At 33.2% G+C, this 16,046-nt stretch overlaps 2 protein-coding genes across 3 annotated transcripts; one reads left to right on the top strand and one right to left on the bottom strand.

Moving 5' to 3' along the window:
* The first annotated feature begins 7 nt into the window (after positions 1 to 7).
* Positions 8 to 7,741, top strand: LOC133196147 (prolyl 4-hydroxylase subunit alpha-2-like). Its single transcript, XM_061332079.1, has 24 exons — positions 8 to 82; positions 285 to 417; positions 739 to 836; positions 997 to 1,064; positions 1,163 to 1,271; positions 1,374 to 1,408; positions 1,703 to 1,797; positions 1,887 to 1,994; positions 2,209 to 2,303; positions 2,497 to 2,607; positions 2,727 to 2,841; positions 3,022 to 3,238; positions 3,799 to 3,951; positions 4,765 to 4,925; positions 5,055 to 5,392; positions 5,516 to 5,567; positions 5,684 to 5,826; positions 5,921 to 6,085; positions 6,263 to 6,321; positions 6,481 to 6,571; positions 6,697 to 6,744; positions 6,837 to 6,905; positions 7,310 to 7,406; positions 7,496 to 7,741. Exons 1-24 carry the CDS (start codon positions 8 to 10, stop codon positions 7,558 to 7,560), a joined length of 2,700 nt encoding a protein of 899 aa, XP_061188063.1. The 3' UTR covers positions 7,561 to 7,741.
* Positions 7,742 to 9,848: 2,107 nt separating this feature from the next.
* On the bottom strand, positions 9,849 to 15,105 carry LOC133196266 (uncharacterized). 2 transcript variants are annotated; one of them, XM_061332185.1, is made up of 7 exons: positions 14,792 to 15,105; positions 14,422 to 14,565; positions 12,421 to 12,468; positions 11,948 to 12,101; positions 11,128 to 11,253; positions 10,595 to 10,694; positions 9,849 to 9,949 (listed from the first exon to the last, which is right to left on the bottom strand). In XM_061332185.1, the coding sequence occupies exons 1-6, from the start codon at positions 14,902 to 14,904 to the stop codon at positions 10,632 to 10,634; spliced, it is 648 nt and encodes a 215-aa protein (XP_061188169.1). In that variant the 5' UTR covers positions 14,905 to 15,105; the 3' UTR covers positions 9,849 to 9,949; positions 10,595 to 10,631. The 2 variants fall into 2 exon arrangements, with proteins under 2 accessions (XP_061188169.1, XP_061188170.1); XM_061332186.1 differs by lacking the exon at positions 10,595 to 10,694.
* Positions 15,106 to 16,046: the final 941 nt, after the last annotated feature.

Raw genomic sequence — 16,046 nt, 5'->3', positions numbered from 1 at the left:
GTGCATAATGGTGTCTCTGTGGACATTGGCTATTCTCGTCCTGGTTCCTCACGTCACGAAAGCAGCATTCTGTCACGGATCAGTAAGTTAATGAAATGGACTAAAGCACCAGAATTTGAATTCTATGTATTTGATGAAGACATATAAAAGTTTCAGATATGATTCCACAAAAAATTATATAAGTGAAAAGTAAACTTTGTAGCATTCTTTTCACAATTATGAGCTCTATTCTTGGCAATCGGTAGAAGAAAAAGTTGTCAACATATTTTTCTTTGTGTTTACAGCCAAGTAAAAATGCCAAACAAAACTTAAACCAAATTTATACGGAACCTCCAAGATATGTTAAGTCTGTAGTGAATGGCAAGCTCTTTACTGTTGGGTCTGGTGAAGACGCCTTCGACATTGTACATGTCTGGGGTTAGTCCTTCTCATTTATTAGTCTCTGAAACATCACAAGTAATCCTTTAAAACACTTTTAACTAATTAATATGCATTCGAGTATCAGATGCATCTCGTTTGAATACTTTCTTCATTGAATTGATTCTAAACATTCTAAATCGCTTACTATAACAGAAATTGTTACTGGTATTTGGTCATCATGTGTTCCGCTTAAACACTTTCAATAAATAAAACATTTTGGAGATAGAATTGGAACACTACAAAGTCTTCAGTTACATGTAACAGAATAAAGAGATCTACAAACTCTGTAACTTGCACTTAGCTTACCTATATTTTCAGGCAAGCCTTATGACTGGGGTAAGGCCCAGGGACAGTTACTTGGTGATAAGGCAGTTAAAATGATGGACGCCGTTTGGGAGTATCTCGAAGATCAAGTGGTATACAGCTGTTTTATGTTGTAGTAGCTTGACATAAAAAGTTGTATAAGAATAAGCATAGTTTCGGAGATTTTCCACATCATTATATATTTTCTCGTATATATTTTGTTTGGTCATCAAGTATGAAGAAATATCTCTCAGTGTATGTACTGTGTTTCAGATAGAAGCAATCAATGGAACTGTCCACATTTTCAAACCATGGTTCTTGAAAGACATTGCAGATTTTGGGTAGGATTTACCTAAATTGATGATTAATAATAATTTTTCTCACATTGTATATGGATATAATGATATACCGGTAATACTCATTAAACAATTAATTACAGCTTGGAAAAAGCACTGGATTTAGAACTTGACATAACAAGAAAATATTCTGGATCTTACTTCTTTGAAGAAGCTCAGGGGATCGCCGATGGATGTGGCATTGACTTACAAGTAAAGGATATTTCTTTATAATAATTGCATTAACTTGATGATTTGAAAGGCGATTATCTATCATGGTATTAAGTTATCTTTATATTTTCCTTTCGTTTTCAGAAACTTCTTCGCATTCACATGATAGGGGAACTAACGTAAGAATATGTAACAGTTAAGGGGTCACATTGTGAATGAAAGATGGAAGAAAGGGGTATGGGAGAGGAATGGAGAAGAAATGGAGAGAAATGTAAAGTGGAAGAAGGGGGAAGAAGAAAAGAATCCACTATCCACCTAAACAATTGATTTAATTCTTTCAACTTAATTGAATCTTTGTTCATAACATTTCAATCATCTTTACTAGTTACTGGAGTACTTAATAAAAGCTAGTGCATTAATTTACATTTTATGATTATGTTTTAATAAATCTAACAATTATTTTCTTCTACCAGAAAAGGAAGCTGTTCAATGTTTGGTGCCTGGGGTAGTGCTGTGCCAGTAAAAGGTTCTCTCCTTCAACTCAGGGCTCTGGACTGGAGTGTTGATGGTAACGTCTTCTACTCGCATTGTTTATATGCTTATCAATTCTCAATCTGTTATAATAAGGAATGTATTGACCATCTGTTTCATTTGAAGGGCCCTTTAAGGATTACCCACAGGTGACTGTATACCATCCCGCTTACCCAAAGGACGGACATGCTTTTGCTAATTTCGGGTGGACCGGTTGGTTTGGATCAATTACAGGTTATTCGTTTATGGATATAATTATATCTGCTGATTATTTATAAATATGTGTTTACCAAATCATGGAGTGTGCATTTTAACCATATAAATTTTCTACAACGTGCATTTGAATTTACATTTTTAAAACCTCACTTACAGAGTATCAATGAAATGATTGATGATTTTATCAAATTATGAATTATTAAGTATTTAAAATGGAACGTCTTAAAATCAGGAATGAGTTCACAGAAGATGGCAATATCAGAGATTGGTGTATCTTTTCCGGACTCGACGTTTGGCTCTGAATCAAGATTTGGAACTCCATTTACAGTTAAGTTTATACACTGTATCAGTCAGTTTTATTATATAGTAAATTTTAAACAGTTTTCGATAAATAGAACAAATGTTGCCATTTAGATTTTCAGTAAAACTGAAAAAAAATCATGTGAATAAAGAGCTGAGTTCACATTTATGTTTTATGTAATGATTCGTTCAATTTCACTAAATGATTTTGTACTTTCAGTTCCTTCTTCGAGATATTCTTCAGTTTGATAAAACACTAGACGACTCTATTAACCGCATAGCCAACTCCCCGAGAACTTGTAATCTAATTCTTGGAGTAGGAGACGCAAAGGTTTAACATCAAATTGCACTCTATTTCAATTTTTTCACTGCAAACTCTTGCCTTTTCGACAGATTTTCTTGAAGTCTAATTGATACTGTTTCATTACTGTTATCTAATGTTCGTGGCAGATCGGACAATTTCGGGGTATTGAATATTCGGCCTCTGTAGCAGACCTCTTCGATGATCTCAATATGAGACCAGCAGAAAAATGGCATCCAAAAATACAAAATGTCGTCTACTGGGGTATGTGACAGTACATAGATCTTTAAAATTTAAAATTATTTCTTTGATTTTTTAAAAATTTTAGATCATGTTATTTTTTCAAGTGTAATCCTCTGTCATCTTAACTCTATCACGGGTGTATAGTTTTTACACGGTTAATTGCAAGTTTTGGATGCATGATACTAATATAATGAAATGTAGGAATGGACTGGGACTGTCCCGCATTTAATGAAGTTCTTGGAAATCAGCTCCAAAAGTACCACGGCAACATCACTGTTGAGAACACTATCAGGGACGTTGTCTCCATTGTCCAATCCGGGGATCTGCAAGTCGCCATTTATGACCTAACTAAGAATTTGGCTTATTTATCGAATGCCAAAGCTTCTTATGAAAGTGGTCCAGCGTATGCCTATGAAAGGTAGAATCTACAATATGATAATAGATTTGTCTTTCACTATGATCTTTTTATTGAATTTCATTTTCAATTCAGATTTAAAAAGGAAAATTTTCAAATTTTGTGGATATTTTCTTTGTAGGCAATTTGTCCGACTAAATATGACGGAGCTTTTTACTGAAATTCCTCCCGAACTTCATTAAAAACTGTAAAATGCATGTATTATATGTCTTTAAAACTTCTTTGTGTATTTTAAACTGTCAATGTTTAATCCAGCTTAATGTCAATGTGCATTTTTGTCACATACATTGAAAAATAAGAAATTAAAAATTGACTCGTAAACATAATAAAGAAAGGATGTGCAATTTGTGTAACAGCTGATGAGAACGACCTTGCATCTCCGACGTGTTGGTTGCTGTTTTAAGTAAATTGATTCGTCCAATGTGCCACCGTATTCTACACGTGTACCAGATCGATTTATCAATGATTTCTCTTACTCTGTGTAGTACGTTTAAGACATAACAAGATAGACAAGTAGAAATGGGTTTTATATCACGTTGGTGTTTCTTTTCATTATTTTTCTTTTGTAAATTAATTTCCACCAATTCTGGATTATTTACTTCCGTATGTCAAATAAACGTGCTAAGAGAAGAAGAAAGAAGGTTGATAAAAGGACTAAACAGATATATAGATGCCACAGAAGCAACTGCTGGTTTTGTACCTAAAGACATTATAAGGTAAATCATTTTATTATTTAATGCTTGCGGTAGAAGTCAAGAATTAGTATTTGTTTCTAGTACAAAAGTGGGAAAAATATGGCAAGAATGGCAAATGATTTACTAGCATATTGTTTTAAACAAAAGCAAAAGAAAAACATGTATGTTAGATAAGGTGACAATACAAATGAAATACATTTATCTTTGTAGAATTATATAGCTATATACAAGTGTACAAGTTGTTTCGAAAACTGACAGGATGTACTCGATGAGCGTTTTATTCAAACAATTAAAAATCATGTACGAGATAAATTTAATCTATTTTATGGTTTAGGTGACGCTAATTTGTATTCGATGCAATGATTCTTTTGTTAAACAAGTTTAAGAAACAGATTAGTCGTTAATATTGACGTGAAAATAGAAAACGAGGGATTTGAAAGAAAGGGTAAGAAACATGCGCCGATGTTCTGTTTTGTTAAACCGACTCTTGCTACAATTTGCAACTTTTATTCGTGATGCATTAGTATGAAATCTATCCGCGACGACTTATATACATAAATACACTGTAAAATAAATAGTTCACAGCGAGAAATATTCCCGAGCAAATCAAAATTGCGAAACTCGCGGATATTTCTCGAACGCGAATAAAAGTTGGTTTACAGTACATAGTTTACTCCAAACTTGTTTGTTTGGAGTATTTATCTGTCTTAATGTGTTTAGCGCAACATCTCTTAATCTTATGGACTTTTCATTTATAAAAATCCTCAATCAGTACTTTATTCTCCAAATGTTGACATCATATACTACCTGTGGTCACATGGTACATTTTTACAGTCTTCTTACGAAAGCAGAGGATGAACAGCAGTTACTAAGTGATAAGTTCTCGGAGAACCCTTTGAATACTTTCCACATTTTGTATAGAATTTACCATGACTGGAATAAGATATTTCGTCTAATTTGGTGTGACGATTGTGAAACAACGCCTGCATCTCAAGGTCAGTCGAGAAAAAGGATATCTGAAAAGTTCATTGAAGTAAAGTTTTGTGTCTTTGAAAAAAGTACGTTCTTCTGACTATCTCAGAATTATAATATATAAAATATACCTTAACTATATCCATCTCCAGATTTCAACATTACACTCGGAATCGTGGAAAGAAAGGTGGGTGGTTGGGTCAATGAAAGGGATCTACAGAGTTCAGCTATTAATATTCTAAAGCTTTATGACATGTTTGACCTAGACACAAAAGACTTATTTGATGGGAAAATGAACGGCTACACAACGGTTCCTCTTTCTGTCGAAGAACTTTATTTTATTGCTTCAATGGCGGACAAGGAAGACATGATGCGTGCTGCTTTAGCATGGTTTGAAGAACTTTACCGTAGGTTTTCAGAGAACAAATATCCCGATTCTAGCATCAATGAGATTACAGTAGGCAGAGGACTAGCGGGTGTATACAACAAGGTATACTTGAATCTTATGAATAGGGATATTTCTTCCGTCATTGTCTTTGGTTTCTGAAATATCTATATCTTACACAGAATTTAACAAATTCTGTAACAACTGTATCTGTATGTATTTTGCCAGATTGGAATGCCCCAAAAAGCGATTGAAGTTTTAAAACAGCTAATGACAAAAGGTAATTATCTTTTTTTTTTAAAAAAAATCTTGCTGATTTTATGCTGAAAATCAACATCTTGGGAATGTAATTAATACTTTATGACTCGCTTTATCTTTTTTTGTTTCATGTTACAGAAGAAAATAATCGACTTCTAAAAAGAGACTTTGAATTCTACGCAATGCGACTAAATGGGATACCATTGGAAGATTGGAGTTCTACACTCGACACCAAGGGCAAAAAGTCAAAATTTGTACAGCTATGTCGAAATTCCCTGAAGGTAAGAAACCCGAAGTTCAGACTTTTTCCAAGCACGGTGATTTTTTGGTTATACTTAGCATATCAATAATTGTAAGCAATGTTTGTATTTTCAGTCGGCTAAAGAAGAGGCAAAGTTAAGATGTATCTTGAAAGCATCAGATATTCCCTATTTATTTTCAAAGGAGGAAATTTTTCATATCAGACCTAGGATTTCCGTATTATACGACGTTCTGGCTGAAAATGAAATCAAAATGATTAGAAATAGCACAGCATTAAGGGTAAAAATAGCTGGATTTAATTTTTAATTTTAAGAAACTATATAGGTAATTTATTATGACTTTTTGTACCATGTTCATATCAAAATAAACTTTAGTTAAATGGAGTATACGTAACTATTGAGTAGATCTCCCATCGTTTATTCTAAATTTAAAGAAAGTAATTTCTTTTGTTTTTAGCAGGCAACAATTAAGTATAAACGAAATTCCGTCAAAATAACAGCAATAAATAGCTATAGGTAAGTAAGACTTTACAGTTATTATATTAAAAGATTACATAATTCAACAACTTTAATTTGCATGTGTAAATTTTACTCAATTTCCGTACTCGACAAGCACTGATAAATATAATTACTGTTCATGTATAAAGCAAATATGTTTTGTTTCTATTTCATCAGATATACCACAAACGACATTGATCAATACTTAAGGAGGACGCTAAGGAAAAGAATGCGTTTGATAACTCGGTTACCAATACAGTCAGAAGAGGTTTGTATCACTGATATATGAAATTTGAAATATTAAATAATTCCACTTTTCTTATTTCCCTTTTATTGTATAAAAGTTCCACTTCATATATGAAAGCATAAAATTTATCTACTTTCTCCTTTCAGACAATGTACAACATCGATAGTAGAAGAATTGCCACATGGAACTTTGTCGTACGTATTCCTAACCAAAATAAAACAAATACTGTACACAATTCTATAATAGTTTGACGTAATGATGGCCATGTTTTATTTCCTTCTCTTAGCTAAGTGAACCAAAATACGGCGGATCTATGGTTTTTACTTCAAAGAAGACGCGAGTCCCTTTCATCAAGGTAATCAGGAATTATTGTCTTTTCACAGCTTACGCAAAAAAAACTTTTCGAGTAATTTGAATTCTGTTTCTCGCAATTAGTGCCACATATGTAATTGGTTCCTTCCTTTTCACTGTACCGCATATCATACTCACGACTTGAAATTGACACTTCATGAGAACGACAGCAAGATTTTTTAAAAAAATTAAAAAAATAAAGCTGATTTACTTAAAATAAAGAAGAAATAAAAATGAAAAATCTTTTAATTGAACTGGGAAAGAATTTCATGCCTCATCTTGTTCAACAGATTTGATAACATTGAATATTGTGTAGGTCAGCTAAACATGGTAGGCCTATATAATATATATATTTAGAATCCGTTCGACCTTCTGAACTTTAAATAACTTGGAGAAATTGCTTTTTAGGGAAGCGTCACACTTTGGTATAATCAAAAATATGATGGAAGAATGGATGAGAACATGACACCAACAGAATGCCACGTTCTTCTTGGATCTCAGACAGGTATTTTGAATACTTTCATTATCTTTTTTTATTGTTAAATAAAATTTTGACCCAGCTACAAGTATTTTATTTTTGTTTCTGTTTAACAGTATTAGAAGACCACTTGGATGAAGATGGAACTATTTCAACAATGAAATGTTTTAATAAGAAATGAGTATTTCTTTAAAATAGATAGAATATAAAATTTGTCAGTGAGCTACAGAATAAGATTGTTTTGATAAATTGACATAAAAGTTGTCTGTGTGTGGTCATAAAAGTGTAACAAGAGGTTAAACTGATGCGTTATGATGACCAAATATTCAGAGAGGTACATCTAATAAAATGCTATCAAACCATATGATTCAATTTTAATTTTTTCTCGGGGATATTCATTGCACCAGTGTACTGTGACTTCATGGAGCATTAGTTTCTCATGTGTTTTCAATAGCTTTATGTAATGAATATAAAAAATTATAATAACATCAATATAAAGTTGCAATCAATTGAAATCGTGATAAGAGTAGTTTGTCTTTAAAACGAGTCTTTCAGCCTTAAAATAAGCAATGACATTTGAATTATATTGTCGAGATTTTCATAAGAAATTCTATGAGGAACATAAAAAATTTAGAAACATTGAGCATTTTATTTTTGTAAATTTAAGGGGGAAAATAGAAAATGAATGCATTTTCAAGACCTTTCAATATGTCTTCTTTGTTTTGTTTTGTCTTTTTTTAGGTCACCTGAGTCACTCAGGTGACCTATTACTATCTCTTTTCGTCCGTCGTCGTGCGTCGTCCGTCGGTCGTAAACTTTTGAACATTTTCAGCTTCTTCTCTGGAACCAGCAAACCAATTTCAACCAATTTTGGCATATAGCATCTATGGGTGAAGGGGAACACAAATTGTGAAATTTGTGGCCCCTGCCCCCCTGGGGCCTGAGGGGTGGGGCCAAAACCTTCAAAATTAATGCAATCTTTAAAAATCTTCTTCTTTACTCCCGGACATCAAGCAGTCAAACTGTTGGCATGATTGTAATGAGCATTGAGCCCTCCACCAAAATTGTGAAATTCATGGCCCCAGGGTCAGGGGTTCTGGTGCTAGGATGGGGCTATATAGATCACACAGTGAAAGTGCATTATTTCTTTGAAAATCTTCTTCTCTACTACTGGGTATTATTGAAACAAATTGAATACATAGTTATGATAAGCAAGGATGACTCTACCAAAATTATGAAATTCATGGCCCCAGGGTCAGGGGTTCTTGTGCTAGGGCGGGGCTATATAGATCATACAGTGAAAGTGCATTATTTCTTTGAAAATCTTCTTCTCTACTACTGGGTATTATTTAAACAAATTGAATACATAGTTATGATAAGCAAGAGTGACTCTACAAAAATTGTGAAATTCATAGTCCCAGGGTCAGGGGTTCTTGTGCTAGGGCGGGTCTATATAGATCATATAATGAAAGTTCATTATTTCTTTGAAAATCTTCTTCTCTACTCCTGGGTATTATTTAAACAAATGCATAGTTATGATAAGCAAGGATGCCTCTTCCAAAATTGTGAATTTCATGATCCCTGGATCAGAGGTTCTGAAGTTAGGGCGGGGCTCTATTTATTATAGAGTGAAAATGCATTAATGCTTTAAAAATTTCGCTGCACCTGGGCATATCAGAGGCAAAAAGAGTAAAAGTTTTAATAAGGAAGGGTATTTTTAGCAGATTTTTGAACATCAGGACCATTTGGTGAAGTGTTCTGGTCCAGGCCAGGGCTCTATTTATTTGTATTCTACTGAGAGGAGTTATTCCCCTTTGCCATTTACTTGTGATAATTAATCACTGTAAATAATGTACTTGGAAGGTTAATAGAATAAGAGAATTATGCAAGAATTTTTATTGTATAATACAAAAAGTACTTTCATAGTTTCAATGATCAGGTAGACTTGTAAATAATAGATAAATAAAAATGAGACAAAAATAACTTTCTTATTAAATGTTCATCAAAGACCAAGAGAGGCCAATGTAAGAGATTTCAACAAGGAATTAAAAGAGTGCAGAAGAACTGAAAGTTTGTTTACATACTGTCTGGTGAGAGTGATAAATGGGGAACAGATCAGAACTTAATTTATGAACTGTTAATGAATACTAGACTAATAATATTGTTGATTCTGATCACCCTATTTTTCTTGCTTTTGGGCAACAAAGCTTCACCTTTCAGTTCATTTTATACTCTGTGGATCCTCTAAATTGTTGTATTATACTCAGGTGACCATTAAGGCCCTAGGGCCTCTTGTTTTTGTTGTTGTTTTTTTTTTTTTACAGAAATTGGTAGTTCAATAAATTTTCTATTAGATTTTTGGTTTACCAATAGCTTGATAGTCACTCTTTTTCTGTAGAATTTCGTACCATGCCACTTCACAATTTAAAAATGCACTCATGTCCTTCAAATCAATAAAAACGAGATTCATTGACTTCTTGTCTTCATTTTAATTAAAATATTGACTTTTTCGTTAGAATATACCAGTGGATTCATGGAACATTCAGGAGTTTCTCATATGTCGTCAAAGCCTTTAAATAAATTTGAAATTATGAATAATTGATAGAAAATGTTAATCAACATCAATTAAAAGAAATGTTTTAAGAGTCTTATTCAGTCTTAAGTAAAATATGTACAGGCTAGTTCAGAGAATTTGTGTCCAACGCTTAAGGAGAAAAAAGAAGAGGGTGAAAGAAGTGGGAAAATTTTGCAGATGGAGAAAGAAAAAAACTCTGGCCTTTCAGCTTTTGGCCTAAAAGTCAATAGGAGTCTTTTTAAACTTAAAAGAAATTCATGACCAAAAGTTTCATTGCAAAAGCTTACAGAAAAAAAATCATTATCTGTAAACTATATATATGAAATATACATGTCTGACCTTGGCCTATGAACCCTTGACCTTTAAAATCAATATGGTCTTTTTAAGGCCACGGGGAGCTGTGATAAAAAAATCATTGCAGAATTCCAAAGGCTTTTTAAGTTTTATAATTTGGAAAAAAAATGTGTTATACAGACAGAATGTACAAATTTATGACCTTGACCTCTGACCTTTACACCTCAAAATTGATAGTTCTTTTTTAGGCCACAGGGAGTTGTGTTATTAAATGTTATTGAAGAAAGCTAAAAGAAAACTAAAGTTATCATCTGGAAAAATATCAGTTGTAATGTATGAATTTTACCTTGACCTTTGACCTCTAAATCAGCAGGGGTCTTTTTTTAGGCCATAGGGAGTTGTACAAAATTCCATTGCAAAAGGTTAAAGGCTTCTTGAGATGACGTCTGGAAACGAAAGTATTATACACAAACAGAATGTATGAATTTATGACCTTGACCTTTGACACTTTGACCTCAAAATTATTGGGGGGGGGGGTCTTTTTTTTGGCCGTAAGGAGTTGTGGTGTAAGATTTGATTGCAAAAGGTCAAAGGCTTCTTGAGATATCGTCCGGAAACGAAAGTGTTACATACAGAATGGCATACAGCTAGAAGGACGGGCGAACAGACTCAAATTAATATCCCCCACTTTCAGTGAAAGCGGGGAACAATTAATATCTGCTTTAATTCAACGAAGCTTATTCTTGCGTGACATGCCATGTTGACCAAAAAAAATTGAGAATCCAGTTATTGCTTTTAAATTTAAGGGGAAAAACTCAGAAGTAGGTCTCATTTTTGCATTTGTTTTCTTCAAAGTAAATATAAATACATAGTTCTTACCGGAATTTTGATAACTAAATATAAAAATCCGTAAAAGGTTCGGGGTTTTCCAACAGCCTTATAGCCGTTTTTCTCATAAAACTTCATACCGTCTGTGTTTGTTGAGAAAACAAGACAATATATCTTCTAAAACAAAAGGAAAGTAAATTATTTAGATAACTCTCTAACCAGAAAAATCATTCGAATTTTTTATTCATATATTTTTCATATATAAGAAGTCCACAATTAAGTTTTGGCTAGCTTTATAATTTGCTAACAATTTTGTTTCTTCTATGCTAAGAGCTGAACATGATTCGTAAAAGACAGAGATCTATGTTTGTCAGCCATATTACTATGCATTTTGTTAGCTGTACAGCCTTATATGAGTCGTTCACTTGGTCTCGATTCAGTGTAATCAGTTTTCACCGGTGTGGACGGACGTATTCTACATAGCTATTTTAAATCTCTCGGTGGCGACAAAAGTAACTGTGTGCTTCTTCTACGACAGAAGAGAAAGTTACAAAGAAACATACTTTAGTTACACAGGTCAGGGCAGTTCAAACACAAATACACGTATACTTAATAAAATGTAAAGAAAGGTAATGTAAGATTACCAACACGAAAAACGTGTCGTCCATTCCACGCAGGCACCCGTAACAAGAAAGCAGTCGGGTGTAACGAATGCGAATACCCCAGGTCTGATATCAGGGATAGGTAAACTAATATGGCGTATGCCCATTTTCGAGTCATGTTCAGCTCTAAGTTGACTCAAAAGTTCTAGGTTACTTTTAACCTCCATTTTGGTTCTCATTTTAAATATAAAAGGGGGAATTCAATTTACATTACACCGTCTAGCCACGGCCTCCTCCTCAGCCCTCTTCAAAAGCGCCCTTCCATATCCTTGACCTCTGAATTTTGCCTCTACTGCCAAGTTGTCGATATAAGCAGTAGACGGTACAATCGGAAATACGAAGAACAGTCTACTCAAAAGGTACCTTTTGTAAATAAAAATTAACAGTGATCAAATTTTCAAAATATGATGTCATAACGATAAAACAAAACAAAGCAAAAGAAATCGATATTAAAGTAATTTTTTTTTTCCTTTTATGATTTTTTTCCATATTCAACAATATTTTGCCATGTATGGTATATTAAATTTCCTTGAATTTTGCTTCAGTTTCACTCAAATCTTAATCTTCTGTTAGCTCGAAATTGAACAGAACATTCCATTAAAATTATAAGAGGTCGTTCTTCTGGTAAGAAAACAAATATTGATAATTATTTCACTGATTGGAAACATAAATCACTTTTTACCTACAACTGTCTCTCACTCCAAATGTCCTTATAAGATCCATTTTTGACCTAAGACAAAAGCAACAGAAGCCATATATATATATATATATATATATATATATATATATATATATATATATATATATATATATATATATATATGCATAAAAATTTTCTGTAATTTATATATATACAATATATATGCATAAAAATTTTCTGTAATTAAATAAAAGACATGGTATACGATTTGAATCATCAGTGGAGAGTAAAATTTATTTCAAAATTTAGACAAAGTGTAGTTTTGAATGGATGTCTCATAGTAAAACGGCTGAGATTTAAAAGTAAGCTTCATCATTTTGTTGAATTAGATGAAATACGTCAAAATCACATTTCAGTGTGTAATACTTTTAAAATTCTAGTCAACCAAGGTGAATTCGATCTACCCTACCTATACTGGATTCCGAAATTTCATAAAAATCCTTACAAAGATACATTGACGGGTCCAGCAAATGCTCAACCAAGCCACTATCTTTACTTCTACAAAAGTATTAGTTGCTGTAATGGAGAAACTTTAGACGTACTGTGCTACAGTATATTCTGAAGTGGCGTAAATCAGATGTTGATTTCCAAGAACTTCAAAGAACTTTTAGAAAGATTTAAAATCGCCAATTTTTTCAAAAATCAGTGACATCAAAACACAACATTTCTACAGTTATACAACCAGTTCTCGCGATAAATTAAAAACTAGGTATTTTGATATCATAGACAATAGCTTCTTCAATAGCAATGGAATTTTCGTATCTTGTGATTGGTCATCAACAAACTTTGTTAAAAAACACTGTGATTCTACACACAAGTATTCTGAAGTTGATATTAAAAGGATGCAGGAGTTCCTCATTGACAACATTTACATAGTCTTCGGAGACCAGGTCTTCCAACAAACTGTTGGAATTTCGATGGGCACTAACTGTGCTCCTTTATTAGCCCACCTGTTTTTATATTCCTATGAAGCAGAATTTATTCAAAAACTTCTACATAAGAAGAAGAAAACACTTGCTGTGGCCTTCAACTCAACATTTAGATATATCGGCGACATATTATCAATTAACAATAGTTACTTCCATTCATATGTCAACTCGATATATCCCAGTAAACTTGAAATAAAAGACACTACAGAGTATGCCACTTTTTTTTCATATTTGGATGTTTTACTAGCAATAGACGATAAGGGCCAACTAACAACTAAATTGATAAACTTGATGACCAGCTTTTCCATCGTCAACTTTCGTCACAACTATACAGCAGAAATTCCTTGACAAGCAAAACAAAATTAAAAAAAGTAAAATTTTATGGAATTGGATTAAAGGGAGAGAATATTGAATAACCCCCCCTACAAGGAGTTTACAAAAAAAGTCTTGATCATTCAGTTGGTTTAAACACTGCATACACTTTATGCAAGGGCACTCTTTGGGTGAAGTTTGAGCCAAATGGGGTAAAAAAAATGCCCACGAAAAGAATTTTAGAAAGAACTGCCATAACTCTGATCAATCTGACTCACCTAGAAATTTGATTCAAGGACGCTGCATGCCCTTTACCACCGTGCACTCTATGAGTGAGGTTAGAGCCTAACTTTACAAGGGGGAAAGAAAATATGCTCCGGACAAGGATTTTACACATAGAGGTTTTCGACCGTGACCATAAATCCTGAAATTTGGTTGAAGGTCACTGCACCCCTTCTAACGAAGGGCACTGTATGAATGAAGTTTGAGGCCGACTTGGCCAAGAGGTAATAGTAATTATGCGCTGGAAAAATGAAATGGATGGACAGACGGACAGGCCCCCCTAATAAGCATGAATTTGCTATACCATGATACCCCCCTCCCCCCCCCCTCGATTCTCCTAGTTCCTACGGACTTGATTGATGGATGTGGAGTAAACTGCAAAGTCAACTGTTTACCCGTTTGCTTTCTTACCACTGTGCAATTAGATATTCTTTGATACGAGATATTTATGATAACGCACATTTGGTTTTTCACCGTGTCATGAAAAGCCATTTCTACGAATCCAATCTTCTCTTTCTCAGAGCTCAGAAGAAAAACATTCTTATAAAATTCTTTGGGTTGATGTGTATAACACTTTGTTGCAAACTGTAGAATTGTCTTTAAACTGTTAAAATAAAAGAAAATCTTATTCAAACTATCGTATGTTACAAGAAAATATATTAAGACTGTCAAATGCTTGCTAACTTAAGATGAGAGACCTTTTTTTCGAATGTTACCATTTCTATTTAAGTGTATATGCTTTCAAATAAATTTGGTTAGCCATGTAAGTATTTTTGTATATAATGATCAATGCCTCAATTTGCAGACAATTCCAGTTCTTATAAATTAACCTGCTTCCAGGGAAAAGCGTGTCAAACTCTCCAGTAACAGCTTCGTACAACATTCGTCCCACAAATTCACAGTCATCCGGGTCATCCTTCATGTTTCTTATATTGTAGTCCATGTTTTTATTTGTATTCAACAATTGATATGAGATAACTCATTAAATATCTGCGGACGTAAATGAAATAATTAGGAAGTGCTTGCTCTAAGGATTCCCTATGCCTAATATGCATGATTTCGAATACTGCTAAACCACGTATACATATATACATGTAGAAAGAATGATATTTCTTAATAAAAAAAATATCGTTGATATATTTTTGCGGGAAATATTAGCTTAAATCTTCACGACATTGTTAAGATCACCTTCGAATATTTACTTTATACCTTTTAAACATGTTTGCAGTCCTTTAAAACTTTCAATATTTAACTTAAAATTACAGTTTTATCATTCTAAAAAAAAATTCAAAGTAAAACTTTAAAACATTATTGAGGACAAGCCTGGTAATTTCACACCATTGTTATGATCATATTCAAACTTTCACTTTCAAACTTTACAAAACTATCTTTCCTTTCACTTTGTAACATTACAACACTGTTAAGGCAATATCCCAAATTACGGTTATATCTAAAGATTGTTTACGATATTATCACCTATGATGTAATTACTTTCCACCTACCTTTGAGGAAGTGCATAACTCTATCAACTCGATCTACACCTTTTCTTCAAAATTATATATATCGCTTACCTTCACTGCACACGTAATACAGAATACAGTCAAATAAGACATAGACCGGACCCGATCACTGTTTCGATATAGTGATTATTGGAGTAAGATTATGTTTTCCTCACGTGCGCCACTATCGAAATTCAAATTTAGAAGGACAAACGCATGTAAAAATACTTAGGCTTATTTTTCAATAAACCATTTTTTTAATGTCTAAACTTTATTAGACGCCAAAGGCAGAACTCAGTAGCTGAGAGAGCAGAGGATAAAAAGAGCTAGGCCAGTCTGACTTTTTCTTTTTGTCACAAGTAATTTACGTATTCTGATTTCTTCCTCGTAATTGCAGATGTTCTAGTGTAAGCTATTCTGATTTAGGAAAGAAATCAGAAAATGAAAGAAAAATTATGAAATAAAGATATTTTACCGGACTTACTATAAAACATCTGAATTATCTCTTGCCCAAACTATTCTACATCTTCTCTTAAGAATTCATTTAGTCTGTTCACTATATTACATACTGGTGAAAGAGTACGTA

Source organism: Saccostrea echinata, unplaced genomic scaffold, assembly GCF_033153115.1.
Source record: "Saccostrea echinata isolate AGI-Se365-2 ecotype Australia unplaced genomic scaffold, CSIRO_AGI_Sech_v1 ptg000030l, whole genome shotgun sequence".
NCBI lineage: Eukaryota > Metazoa > Mollusca > Bivalvia > Ostreida > Ostreidae > Saccostrea > Saccostrea echinata.
Note: the sequence above shows the minus strand (reverse complement) of the source record. Positions and strands in the feature narration are given on the sequence as shown.

What these genes read in the sequence shown, in the direction of transcription:
- LOC133196266 (XM_061332185.1), bottom strand. Translation starts at nt 14,904, where the DNA reads ATGGACTACAATATAAGAAACATGAAGGATGACCCGGATGACTGTGAA. An exon ending in GACACGGTGAAAAACCAAAT is followed by an intron (nt 12,469 to 14,421) that starts GTGCGTTATCAT and finishes CTTTTGTCTTAG; the next exon opens with GTCAAAAATGGATCTTATAA. An exon ending in GGAGTGAGAGACAGTTGTAG is followed by an intron (nt 12,102 to 12,420) that starts GTAAAAAGTGAT and finishes TATTTACAAAAG; the next exon opens with GTACCTTTTGAGTAGACTGT.
- LOC133196147 (XM_061332079.1), top strand. Translation starts at nt 8, where the DNA reads ATGGTGTCTCTGTGGACATTGGCTATTCTCGTCCTGGTTCCTCACGTC. An exon ending in GATGTGGCATTGACTTACAA is followed by an intron (nt 1,272 to 1,373) that starts GTAAAGGATATT and finishes TTTCGTTTTCAG; the next exon opens with AAACTTCTTCGCATTCACAT. An exon ending in TCTTCTTGGATCTCAGACAG is followed by an intron (nt 7,407 to 7,495) that starts GTATTTTGAATA and finishes TCTGTTTAACAG; the next exon opens with TATTAGAAGACCACTTGGAT.